Raw genomic sequence first — 14721 nt, 5'->3', positions numbered from 1 at the left:
AAGAAAAAATATCACACGACATTTTGACTAAAGACTAAACATGACACATTAAACATGACGTTAATCATTAATACAAATCTCAGTATTCAGACAATCTATTAATTATAACTAATTGTTAATTATTTTAATGATATATAGAAAGTTAAAGGTAGCTTGAATTTTATAATTAATTTAATATAATCATTTGAGGTAGTACACGACTTCTTATCGATATATTTATATTTTACTTTATTTTGTATTATATTCATGTTACATACTGTGTCGGAATTAAAAAAATACAAATTAATCTAATTGTTTTATGTTACTTATGTTATTGTCATCAATTCTTTAGTATATGAAGCGAAAAATTTCATGAAGTTTTACAATAAACTTCTTTAATCCATCAATTTCAGGTGCTTGAATGCGGATCTAGTTATGGCGACACATATAATTAAAAAGAAATATCAATAATACAGTATAACAATAAGTGATTACGCGTGAGAAAACAATTGCATGCATGTCGCCGAAAAATTTATTGATATGTTATTTCGCCTTCCACAACATCTGAAAACAAAATAATATGCAAATTTTCGTTCTCTTCTTTTTAAGAAGTTTCTCAGTACAGCTAGAATTGTGTATTGTATTTTCTTTTACAAATATCTTTTATTGTGTTCTTATTAATTATCTGTTTTAGATATTAAACGCATATTTAACTGAGATATTTGACTTGGTTTTGTAACTTTTGTATACACAGCTTTAAACCGATGTATTTACAAATACTTTTTCATTGTTTTTTGTTCAACCATCTCAATTCATTTTTACATAAAAAAATTTCTTGTAAATCTAAACTCAACTTGTCTATCATATTTTTAAGTTTTTACCGTAATATATTGTATTTTTCATTTTATCATCTAAAAGTTATATATATTACTGTTATATAATTATTATACTTTTATGATTACAATTATTTTGCTTTTTTACTTTCAAGAATAAAATTTGTGCGATTTTAAATACGCACTATAATTTCTATAACGAATAATTTTAAATCTTGTGTGTGAATTTCTGTTAAAAGAATTAATTATGAAGTTATCGTATTAATATTTTTTAATTAACGCTATATATTCTCTCGCGAAAAAACCGTCCAATTATATTCAATTAAAATTTATTGCTAATCTTGTAAGTTTTTACATGCAATTTATAATATATATATATATGATTTTTGTATACATATAATATAAAAATAAATATAATTATATGTATATTGTTTATTATATTTAACATATATAAATTATATAAGTAAATAAATTAGCGCGCGCGCGCGCGCTTAATTAAATATATTTAAATAAATATTTTCATATTAATTCTATCCAATACATGAAGATAAAGATTAATGACGAAGTTCATATATGTATAGTCTTCACTTATACATTTATATATACGTGTCTTATTATTATTTTAATGTTAAAGTCAATGTTATAACAAATTACAAAGTATTTTAAAATGCACAGAATGTATATACAGGATCTTTCTCAAATTGCCACCCATTTATGTATGATTTAATTCTTTACGTATTTCGACGACTATTATATTCCTATGTATATGTTTTTATGTATGTTCCTTATAATCATGTTTTAGATATAGACAGGTTTGTAGATTACGTTGTAAGTATTAAATTAAAGTATTAAGTATTAAATCTTGTGATCGAATAATTACATGGTACATTGACGAATAAAAAAATGATAATTGTAATGTGACAAAAATAAATAAATAATTATGTTTAAATTACTTTTAAATAATGAAACAATAATAAAATTACTTTAATACAATAAAAACTCAATAATTATACGAATAATAGGAGCAATATAGTTAAAGAAAGATACTCGTAGCTTGCATTGTGCTTCGTTAGTATTATTAGTATTATATATATATATATATTTCGAGGTATTAGAATTCTGTTTACCATCGAATTAATTACAATAAAAGCACATATTGATGTTATATCACAATATTGTTAAATCTTTCTATTGAGCACTAATTCTTGAAATAATTTAATTGAAAATATAAAAATAGATTAGCGGTATGTCTGTTGATAGATAATAACATGAATATGACTGGCTTTTCATCATGTTTATGTTGTTTAGAATTGAAATCATGTCTTTTGATATTTAATTATAGATACATAACTACAATAGAAAATATAAGCTATTATACGAATCCCTATTTCTTTTAAAACAACGTTACAAAAGCCTGACAAAGCTATTGATCATAATAATGTTGACACATGCACTTTAATCAGTTCTGTTTCATTAAACAATCGAAACGTTATCGCTAATGCAATAATAGTAATTGTATAGATGAAAACACTCACTACAGATCGAACAGTTTTAACGACGTAAAAAGAATTGTGATTGTTACAGTTTGTGTGCATATCTGTAGTGAAATACTCAGTGATATTACGTACGTGATAATATTGAGCTTATCATGTGTCAGAAAACTATTGGGTTAAATGTATATGGATAAGGTATTGTAATTGTGAATCTAGTGTGAATGTAAGCGATTATATATGTAATTACATATAACATATTTGGAACAATTGTTTTAATAATAAATAGCATAATTTTTCATAAGGTTTATAATCCAAATATATTTATTTCATGAAATGTTGATCTGTGGAAAAATCTATATCCACACACACAATTAATATTTATATTAAGATAACTAAAATTTAGTTTATTTATTAAATTTATTAAATTTATATTTATTTTTTAATATTCGTTAAATGGAAACCTATCTATCCACGCAGAAAATACCATCTCTGCTATGGTACTTTATCCAGTTTAGATAATCCGAGTTTTTCACGTATACACCTGGAATTCCAGGATCAGCGCATCCAATACCCCAAGAGACTATACCTGTTAGAATAATAATAAAGAAAATATCCTATAAGCTACAGGAAATCTCAAAAAAGTAAGACATAAATTCTGTTCATAATTTATGGTCGTTTTACGAGATAATCTTTCTGATCGACAATTTATATTCAATTTGATGGTATTCTTACCAACTACTTCATATTTCCCATCTATTCTTTGATATAGAAGAGGTCCACCACTGTCACCCTGAAATTTTAATGATAGATATTATAATATAATATCTTTTAAACGTATGTATTCATATATTTGTTAAAGAAATAGATGTGTTTAATGATTCTCCTTTTTATATTTGTTAGTATTATATTTTATATTTGGTTTATTATACGTATATTATAGATATCTTAAATATATTTATTCGTTTATAAATTACTTATGCAACATAAACTATCGAAAATACAGAAAAAGAAGACTTATAGAAAATTAATATCTTTAATGATATATAAAAAAAGATGTTCAATATTTTGATTCCAAAATACATTGAAAAATTAAACTGATCATGATATAATACCTGACATGCATCAGTATTGTCATTGTAAGCACACATCATCGATTCCGTGATGTGATCGCCAAATGAAGTATTCTTACATGCTGCGAAGGACATTACTTTCAGAGTGGCTTGACGAAGAAATTGGGAAGGTGGTCCTTTCACTTGGACACGTCCCCATCCGGTAACTTTGACATACTGTTCCGTATAATCAGAACCTATCATTGAAAATTTATTTATATTACTTCTTTTTATGTTTAAAAAATGCTGACATATATGTGTAAAATATAAGATAGATGTAAACAAGTACCTTAACTTAAACTTTAATTTTAAGTGTCTTATAAATTAATATTTACTTTTAATTAAATGGAACAACTTAAATATTACGAAAAGAGTATGAAGTTGACCTTTATGTGGAAGACATGCAGGTCTCACGTTTTCATCGATTTTAACCGGATGCTGCAGTCGAATCAAGGCAATGTCGTTTGTATCATGGAGATAATCACTCTCGAAATCTTCATGTAAAATTATTTCATCGATTGCAGCTATATATCCATCACTTGGATCTTCAATATCGTGCATACCTACGCCCACCGAGAGATCGGCTTGATTCGTCCTATGTAAATCGCAAGAAGATATAAAAATCAGAATATTTTATGATATATTGTAATGAAGTATACTTGTTTCGCAAAAAATATATATAATTAAAATAATATTTTATAATAATCTATAACAGTATATTTTTTATCAAATTTATTATATTTTGTCGATAATATTATTATAAATATTTATATGAAAACTCTAATATCTTTGAAGTTGCAAATTAAAATTTAGATTTAGATTATTATTTATTTATTTACTTTTATTTATTATCAATCAGTCATTGACTTTAATATCACACGTGACCTTTTTAAAAAGAGTATTATATTAAATCTTTAATCTTTTAAAAAAAAATTGATAAGATACCATTGAACACAATGTCCAGCTGTTAATACATATTGATTATTAATTAATGTGCCTCCACAATGGAGGCTGTCTTTGTTAAGTATTGCCACGACCCAAGGAAATATATGCGGAATCGTTATTTTTCCGCCGACAATACGATTCGATATCCCTCCTGTCAGTCCACATTCTGTTATAAGAAAATTTCTTAAATTAATTAAAACTTTATATTCTGTAGACACACAACAAATAGATAAAATATAGTAAAATATAATTAAATATCTTGTGTGTATAATATGTTTTTATAGAAAATTTAATATTTATATTTTTGTAGAAAATTTGATTGAAATCTTTTTTGTCAACTCTTAATTCTTTTATAATATAATATATGAAAAAACAATTTTATTGAAGTATCTAAAAATTTAGATTAGATACAGTTCTGAGAATAATTTTGTTAAATCATTAAAATAATTATGTAGAAAACTTTAGCATAATGACTAATGTTGCAAAAAGTTTTGATATTCTAGCTCGAGCGTCCTACATAATTATTTTAGCTGAACGAAATTATTTTCAGCACTATATTTGGATAACTTTTAAAATACTTCAGCAAATCATTCTTTTTGTATATACAGCCTGTACATACGTATAATTTCATATTGTTTCAGTTTATTTGTATGATTACTTTTATAACAGTACGAATAAAAATACGATCAATGTGAAATTAATCAAATTAAATGTAAATGCTCACTAAATCTAACAGATTACTCCAGAAAAAAGCAATATATAATATTGATGGTTATATGATTTTCATGCTATAAACTTTGTTACGTACACACATATATGATAATAATTTCAATGTGTCTTAATTTACCACAATCTCGATTTATTCGTAGGCGATGCTTTTGCGCGTGTGCCGCCTGAAAATGAGCACAATACAATTATTTATAACTAGTTAACAGCCACGTTTCTGACTTGTTTTTGTGATAACTTTATTTAATTACTCTCTCAACCAACGTCTAGGATCAGAAGAATGCCGATTACAGTCATCAGGATCAAGTGGGGCTTCATGATTCGCGACTCCTGTTAAGATTTCACCTTCTGAAAACAATACGGAGCGATTACTGAGCGCAACACAGAGAACACTTTGTTCTATATCGAACCGCGAACAACGATAACCAATTTCGATGCTGCATCATTATTGAGCGTATCACCTCGTCGACATTTTATATCTCGGGGAGCGTGTTCCAATAAATTGCGCTATTCCCATTAATACGTGGACGATAAATTCCAACGAATGATTGTGCAATACAAAATACGCCATCAATTTCTAGGACCCGAATTAAATACAAAATCAAAATGTAGATTTCAGGATATAAAAGATCATATATAGTTTTAAAAATATTAGAAGTTTTACAAAAATTGAAAAAATTGATTTTTATTTGTTGATATATATTTTACAAATACCATATTATTATAATTAATTAATGTTACCATTATACATATTCAATTGTTAAATTTTATTTTTCATGTGAAGAATGTACTTTATCCTGTTCAGAATAGGTCGGCAGATTTTACAGGTCGCTGCTTTTTCTCACCTCGAAAGTGTTATAAATTACTTTCGGAGAGGCGGGAAAGATATTAGAGTGGTATATGGGCGATAAATTCTTATAAGGATTTCCTATAGCAATTGTGTCTGTGACTAAAGTCGGTGCATGGAGAAGAAAGAAGACGATTTGAGAACTTGCGTTCTCAATAAAAAAAGGGAAAAATCAGAAAATAGCTGTTCTCTTTATTATGCTTAAATCTGAAAAGAGAGCATAGGACAGTAAAGAAGTTTATTAATAATGAATAATCGCATAATTACATCATAAATCAAGTATAAAAAAATGACAATTTTAAAAACACCATTATTGTCTTATTGTTAGATGTAACTTTAATGCAAATATCATGGCCATTGAAGGTAATTGAACATTTATTGAACATTAAACTTTCATTGGTTAGTCGCCATTCTCTTGCCTCGGCACAGATATCAGTACGGCTCTGCAGATACCGTATCGTTCATGTCGACAGTCAAGTATAGACGAGCATTATAGTTTACGAGTTATGGACAATTCGGTCAACAACGTTTTATGTGGCGTAACAGCTGATAAATGTTAAATGCATCGTGAGAAAATCGTAAATTGTCCACACTTCAGTATTAATAAATTCATAAGAATATCTATACCACAAATCTCTTCTCTATAAAATGTCCAATAATTCAAAAATGATAGGTTAGGAATTAACGTTATACACAATGCGTAAATTATTTTACAAATTTATGTACTGCGCTGATTCCTTTTTATATTACAAATCATACATTGTAAAATAAATGATATAACATTTGTCTATTCTTTTATTTATTTTATTGATAAATTGTTTCAATAATTATTTAATTATAGATATGATTTAACAGTGATAGTAATGGGGTATTGAGTAGAATCATATCAGTCTTTGCATGTCTGAACTTAGTCAAAGAGTCACCAGATTTAAAGAATTTGTTTGCGACTTCCGCTAAGTTAGTAGGGATTACGAAATTTTTCTGTATATACGGGATGTGTGTGCGGGATTTGGACTTGCGATTTCGGATACAAATCCGTTGTTCTCACACGACATTCCTCTCTATATATATATGTATATGATTTAGAAGGTTTAGATATTTCAATCATACCAATGCCAACAGTACTTGAAATCATGTTTTGTTACTTGCAATATCCATGACATCATTTGTGTAACATCCGTATAGAAATCTGGATAGTCAACGTCAGCACATAGTAGTCCGCTTGAAGTAATTCCTAAAATAAATTTTGTTAATTCTCTGTTGTTAAGTTATTGACTTTATATATTACAACTCACCTATCAAGATGTACTTATAATTCTCATCCAAAATTTGAAGAGGACCGCCGCTATCACCCTGTATATTAAGTAAATTTGTAATATTTATAACATTTTATTTAAGTTATTTTATATTGTTGTACCCCTTAATGTATTTTATGACATGATAATGATATGAACATGATAATAATAAACAAATTATACGAAAAATTAAGTATTGATGATTGCTAAAATCGGTTCTGTAAATTTATAATTTGAATTTATTCGTACATATTGATACTTTTATAATAGAACATATTTTTTATTGAAACTTGAGATTTGTTATAATTTATTATTTCATTATATGGCTCAAAATATGGCACTATTTCAGCGCCATTACAGTAGCTTTCCCGTCTTGTAATGGTTAAGAATAGGCTGTTGTAAAAAAATTGAACGTATAATTTAAAATCAATAGCTTTAGTTAATGACTTAAAACATTTAAAAAAAATTATTTATGTGTTTAGAAACAGATTAGACATGCACATATATATATATATATATATATAGTTATAATTTCATGAAAATGATTCATAATTTTAACACAAGAATAAATAATAAATTATATGTAAGAGAAAATGTTATAAATATTTGAGAATACCCCACAAGTGCCTCGTGGTGCTTCTTTATATCCTGCGCAAAGCAAAGTTGAGACATTAGTAGGACATTCCGATCTCTTAAATAATGTTAAATCTACAACACGTAAACTACAGTCTGTATTAAATAAAAATTCATTTTCTGAGAATCCCCAGCCAAGTGCAGATACGGATTGTCCTTCGTATTGAGAGGCTGCATCAAGTTCTGCATAAAAAATGCTAAATAATTATTAAGAATTTTATTTGGTCAAATCTGTTGCAAATCTTTACGTCTACTAATATACAAATATTGTACACAAAATAATTATAGAAATTACCGAGTTTTGGTAAACAAATCGGTCTAACAAGTTTGTTGAAGGTAATCCTCATAATTAATTTTACAAGCATGATATCGGCGAAATTTGTGTTTCTATTGTAATCTGGATGTGGGAGAATATTCTTAACAGAAAAGATTATGCTTTTTGCATCCCATTTGCATGAATTATGAGCGCCGACAGATACTTTTAGATCATCTTTGCTAAAATTATAAAATATAACTTTACATATTTTACTTACAAATTTATATAGTCTTTACGTAAACATTATTATGAAGAAAATAAATTTTTTATGTGAATTAAATTTTATTAAAGAACTATTTTAAATAAATATGTCCGTAAGAATAACATAATAAGAATAGTAAATTTATAGATGATCTTTTATTCACACATTGTTATGTAATATTGTTATTCTCTCTTTTTTCTTTTTTTCTCTCTCTTTTATTTTTATCCAAATAATTATTTACTACATAAAATTTATTTTTATGTAAATTTAAATTTTCATTTAAATTTTTTATTTAAAAAAATTCATAAAAAAGTTTTATCAAAATCTTCATAGTTATAATAATAAGATTGAAAGTCCGACAACCATATCGGCACGCAATTATAATTTCTGAAAATTAATTCATTTAAAAATGAATTTAAAATAGTTCAACATCTTAACGTTCAGACCGTTATTGGCGCTTCTTAATGTATTCTTCATAGTTATTTTACAAAGTAATCAATAATAACGTTATAAATAATTTTAATATGTATGATAGTTTTAATATAGTATCTACTTTGTTAGTACAAAAGTATACACCTTTTTAAAACTTATTTTTTCATTTAAAAATCACCATAAGAAGTGATGATGTTTTTTCACATTATAAATTGTACGTACCCATAAATATTACAGTGGGCTGCAGTTATTACATAACGATCGTTTATGATTGATGCTCCGCAGATTACTTGTGATTTATTGACACTTATAATACCAGCCATCCAGGGAAATTCGTTTTCAAAAACTTCTCGCCCTCCAATTATTCTAGACAACGATGAAGTAGTTTTTTTTCCGCATTCTAAAGCATAATGATCATAAAAACAAAATGAATATTTTTCTAATATTTAATTTTATATAATTTTTGATAACTTGAATTTCTTTCCTTACATGTACATAAAATATCGTATAATATTAGATAAATATTTTATTCATTTTGTTTCGATTACTATGGATATACAAGTGAAAATAATATTATTAAATAATTTTTATAAGAACAACGATATGTATAACATTTATTAACGATTTAATATTTAATTTAGAGGTTTTATTACTTTTCCTTTTGTCATTACATGCGAAGTTGCATGAAATTATTTAAGATGAGAAGACTAATCTTACCGCAATATTCAGAATTTTCGTGAAATCTATCAGTATGTCCATGAACTCGTTTGTACCACGGTAACGTATTAACATGTCTAACTGTTAGATACAATAAATTAATTAATATGAAATACTCTATGAGTAACATTAAGAAGAATTTATAATTTTCACTGTAAGACGTGTTTTATTGAACTGACGTGTGCTACACTTAATGCACAGTGTAAAATATATTTTAATGACTAATATTTCGATGTGCGAGAATACTAAAGAACGGATGTGGTTTAACTCGCCAATAGTTTTTAGATAAGGTAATACTTAAGATTTACAATGTTTTCCTACTGAGAAGTAACGAATTATTTAGTCTGAAAATGTTTGAACATTATAAAATTCAATGTTTACTACCTGATATAATTTCAAAATTATTTTAAAATATATAGTTTACATTTTACAGCTTATATCTTATAATGCAATAAAAATATTTTTATTTCAAAAAGTATACATTCGTTTAATATGTTACAATTTTCATATTTTTATACGTGTATGTAATAACAAAATGTGTAGATACATATATGCATTTTATATAATGCTTTGTTCACTTAACATTTAATATTATTTTGTGCTTTTTAAAATGCAACATATATAGCAGTAAAAATAACAACAATAAAATAATTATTAGTATCACATATGCAATGGTATTCTCGTAGATTTACTGTAAGTTTGCTTGTATTATTTTGTACAGTAGCAGGCATCTTTAGTATGTTGTAATATCCAGTCGAGACTCGATCCTACTCTCGTAAAAACAGTTGGCTTAGGAGAATCGTCGCATTTATTCACGCTTGGAATAATTCCTATAATACATACAATATACATATGTATTTTGTTAGTAATATATTTCTTTTACTTTAAGAATTAATAATTTATCTTTAAATAAGATACATTTTTCCTTAACTCAATTTTTTTAACCACTTTTAAATATTAAATCGATTTTAGTTTTACAAATGATCATATTTACCAATAAGGTCATAAATTCCGGAATATGATCGATATTGCACAGAAGATCCGACGTCATTCTATAAATATGCAACATTATTATGATACATAATTGTAAATGATGTATAATTTTTGATAAATTCTTTGTTTTCAAATAATGATAGAGAATTTCGCTTTCATTTAAAATAAAAAAATTTTTCAAGTTTAAATACTTATAACATATTTTATAAATTTTAAAATTTCATTATATATCACTATATTGTAAAATCATAATATGACATATATTCACTTACTTCGCACACCAAAGAATTTGTGCCCACAATTCCGATGCATCCATAATCATCGTGTAAGTTCATTGCATTTATTCCTGATTTAATACACTCTTTTTGCCCTAGAATAGGAAGTCCTAATTTTCGAGGCCTACATGCCGCATTATCAGCCTGATCTTTGTGCTTGGTCCATCCTACTAAAGTTCCAACTTGACCAAGATAAGTTGATCCTGGAATTCAGAAAAGAAAATTTAGCTATACAGTCTTATCTCTTATTATCATATTTATAATAGATGTACCTATTATGTTACGAGTTATAAAAAGAAACAAACCTGGATTGGGTAAGCATATCGGTGATATTCTCTTCTCGATTTTAGTTGGTCGACTCAAACGAATTAAAGCTAGGTCATGAGTACTCGACTCCGGATTGAATTCTGGATGCAAAGTTATAGATTCGACGCTAATGTTTACTGATGAGATATCTAAATTACATCGATCATATTCTCCCAAAGATGCTTTTATTTCATGTGCTGTTGTTCTGCCGAGAAAAATATTAATTATACAGAGTATCTTACAATTACAGTCTTTTCTACTATTACTAATAATGCTGATTTCATTCTATACTAACCCGATAAGTTGACTAGCTGCTGTTAAGACATAACGATCATTTATCAATACTCCACTCACTAGCAATTTGGACTTTATGTGAATATTTGCGAGCCAGGGAAATTCATGCGATTCTGTATATTCACCACCCAATAACCGCGCTGCCTTACGATTTGGTCGACCGCATACTACAAATGTATAAAAAATATTTTATATCGAATATTTATATATATATAATTAGATCAAAGAAGGAAAATGTACAAGAAATGATTTAAGAAAATTATATATATGTGTATATGTATGTATACATTTATATACACACACACACACACACACACACACACACACACACACACACACACACACACATATAGTTAAAAAAAACATATTTTTAATAAAAGACATAACATTTAACACACAATAGTAATAATGTTTAACACAATGGGAATCTTATTGATATTTGTTGTGCTCCTCAATTAAAATATTGACTATTGTAATACTTATACGTTTTCCATGTTTTACATAATGTATTACTTAGTTGTATTATTTAGTTAATATCTGTAATTAGCATAGCTCAACTATTTCATTTTGTTAAAGATTGAAGAAATATGGTGAATTGAAATGGTATTATGAAGTTTCCTCGTAAATGCGGGCGAACATTAACGTTTCTTGTAGTAGTACATAATAAGCTGTTATAAATTATTGTTATATTATACAATTTCTGAAAAAGTAGTTATAATTTTAAAATATCTGTATTTGACATGTCTTGTACGATAAAAAATAGATAAAAAGTAGTTTAGAGATAATAGTTAAGATTATATTTATAAATTATAACAAGAATCAGTAAGTTTAATAGTTTGCTAGAATTGTTTTTCTTCTTCTGTTACTATTTAAATAATAGATTGCTCATTATATGATATCAATAATTTAGTTATTTATAATAAATTATTTACATTAAGTATAGAATTGTTTAAATTTTAACGCTTTTAAATTTTCTTTTTATTATTTATATCATGCTATTTAATAGTTATATATTTATATCGTAATAATGTTACTTACAGCAAGCACCACAAGTCCGGAACCTTCCCAAAAGAAGATCCAAAACGCCGCGTTCATGTCTTATTTTAATCTGATCATCAACCTATTCAACGAATACATTTGCAAGCTTTTATAGGTTTATAATGTTTTTCACGTAATTCAAGTAATAATTTTCGATGTATCTAAGCTTTTTTTAAATTAAAAATGTAGAAAGAAATGTATATAATTTTATGCAAAATAGAAATATAGTATTATGATTAAAAAATTTTTTGTATAATTATGTCATATACGTGTTAAATATACGCAACTTTTGGAAATACATAAAAAATTATAAAACCAGTCCACTACGACAGAAATTACCACGGCAAAATTGATATGCAGAAGCTTACAGTAACATCGATGACGCGTCCATTGCAGTCAATGTTTCCAAAATTCACCAACAAGATACAAATGAGGTACTTAATATAGTCCTGCAGCTTCATGACTTTTCTGTCGGTAGTCGAGGCGATACTGGTCTTACTTAAATGACTGGTTTGTGTCGTATAGCGGGACTATCATCGCCCGCATCCTGGGACATTCTCAAGAATGTAAACTGAATATAACCCATACGTTTTACGTTTTCGCTGAAGTTCGTACTTGATTCTACCGTTGTATTTATTATTTTTTTTTTCTATTTTATTTTGGCCTGAAAAGTAGATGACTAACCGGTTTGTCGATCCCGTTACACGTTCTCGGCATCGCAATCAATGTATATCATATGTATATATGTATCAATGAAATTCGTTTGATGTCTTCGATATCTTTGATATTTGAGAATTTATGAATATATTTTTTAGTAAAGAATAAATAATAAAATCTACACATTTTTATATAATAATTTTTACCAATGTTTCATGTACTGCTTTATGTACTGCTTTTATTAAAATTTGTAGTTGTTTATTATTACAGATGTATATGGCTGATACTGTAAAAAAATGTCTTTTTTGCACATATTGTAAAAACTGTGAATGTGTTAGAAGTCAAAAATACCAAATACGTATTTGTTTTGTGATATGTGCATTACGTAAAACTAAATTTTTCTTTAAAATTATTAATATAAAATATATATTACATATATATGTTGAATATATCTCTTATGGTTGCATATCGTAACATAAAAATTACCACAATCTTAATTTTAAAAATAATTTATGTTTTTTCTGTATTTATTTAAAAAATTTCCAAAATTAACAGAATATAATAATGCAAAACTTAAAATATAGAAATATAAATTTTCAGATGAATTATATCTAAATTATATTTGAAAAAATGTGTTAAACGGCATTTAAAGCTAATTAATGCAAACATTTATTACATTTTTGTATCGTGTATTATAATAAAATAAAATATTTTCTATAAAAAGATATAACACCGGTAGCGCGCGCGCGCTTAAATCTAATCTCAATCTCACTATAGTCAATTTCCTCGGCAACAGAATAGAGTATTTTAACCTTTGGCTATATTTCAGCAATCGTAAAAAAACTTGTACGGTAATATTGCACAATATAATATTATTTTTGCAAATATGTTACAATATAACAAATGCTGACATATCATATCTATTAATAATTTCATAATATCGCCTCTATTTATTTATTTATTGCTGCCATTAAGTCGATGTAAACAGAAAGAGAAAGAGAGAGAGAGAGAGATAAAAAAAATCTAATAGATAAAACTTGAAAATAATATTATACAAAAATTCATATTTTTTGAGCAATTTAAGCACATCAATTTCACATCTGGTATATCACTCTAAATCTCTGCTAAATATATAAATTATTTTTAAAAAATAGATAAACAATAAAAGGGCTTCGAGTCAAGCTGTTCGTTGCTAACTAATTAAATTTAATCATTAAATAATAAACACAAACAGATTCGACCCGCTATCGAGTCATTCTCAATTACAAAATAATTGGTTAAAAAAATTTTTCTGTCCGCTTTTTACAATTATTAAAAAAATTATTAATATAACGCATGTTGATACTCGCGTAACTTAAAATAAGGAAATAGATAACGGGATCAGATAATTAAAATTAAAATTGATAAACAATAAAAGATCTATAAGCCCCATATTGGATATTCGTTGCACACAGATAATTACAGATAATTACAAAATAGTTTATTAAACAAAATTTTGTAATTATCTGTCACATTGAGAATGACCCCGATAACTGGTCGAAACTGTTTGTGTTTATTATTTAATGATTAAATTTGATTAGTTAGCAACAAATATCCAATCTGGCTCACAGACCTTTTATTGTTTATCAATT

At 26.4% G+C, this 14721-nt stretch overlaps 1 protein-coding gene across 1 annotated transcript; it reads right to left on the bottom strand.

Annotated features, from left to right (window-relative positions):
- Positions 1 to 2738: 2738 nt before the first annotated feature.
- On the bottom strand, positions 2739 to 12908 carry LOC108724586 (ovochymase-2). Its single transcript, XM_018451021.1, has 18 exons — positions 12802 to 12908; positions 12434 to 12515; positions 11397 to 11562; positions 11101 to 11306; positions 10793 to 10998; positions 10522 to 10579; positions 10240 to 10357; positions 8156 to 8355; positions 7844 to 8043; positions 7228 to 7285; positions 7078 to 7166; positions 5350 to 5415; positions 5207 to 5252; positions 4360 to 4525; positions 3801 to 4009; positions 3418 to 3611; positions 3038 to 3095; positions 2739 to 2891 (listed from the first exon to the last, which is right to left on the bottom strand). The coding sequence occupies exons 1-18, from the start codon at positions 12892 to 12894 to the stop codon at positions 2767 to 2769; spliced, it is 2340 nt and encodes a 779-aa protein (XP_018306523.1). The 5' UTR covers positions 12895 to 12908; the 3' UTR covers positions 2739 to 2766.
- Between the last annotated feature and the right edge of the window lie 1813 nt (positions 12909 to 14721).

This window comes from Mycetomoellerius zeteki, unplaced genomic scaffold, assembly GCF_001594055.1.
Source record: "Mycetomoellerius zeteki isolate Tzet28-1 unplaced genomic scaffold, Tzet1.0 scaffold31, whole genome shotgun sequence".
NCBI classification, from domain to species: Eukaryota; Metazoa; Arthropoda; class Insecta; order Hymenoptera; family Formicidae; genus Mycetomoellerius; species Mycetomoellerius zeteki.
This window is presented reverse-complemented; position numbering and strand designations above follow the sequence as displayed.

Excerpts from the sequence above, each read along its gene's own strand:
- LOC108724586 (XM_018451021.1), bottom strand. The coding sequence starts at position 12,894 with ATGAAGCTGCAGGACTATATTAAGTACCTCATTTGTATCTTGTTGGTG. Across the intron at positions 11,307-11,396 it reads GCAGCTAGTCAACTTATCGG|AACAACAGCACATGAAATAA; the intron begins GTTAGTATAGAA and ends TTTTCTCGGCAG. Across the intron at positions 7,286-7,843 it reads CACCACGAGGCACTTGTGGG|GGTGATAGCGGCGGTCCTCT; the intron begins GTATTCTCAAAT and ends CTTAATATACAG.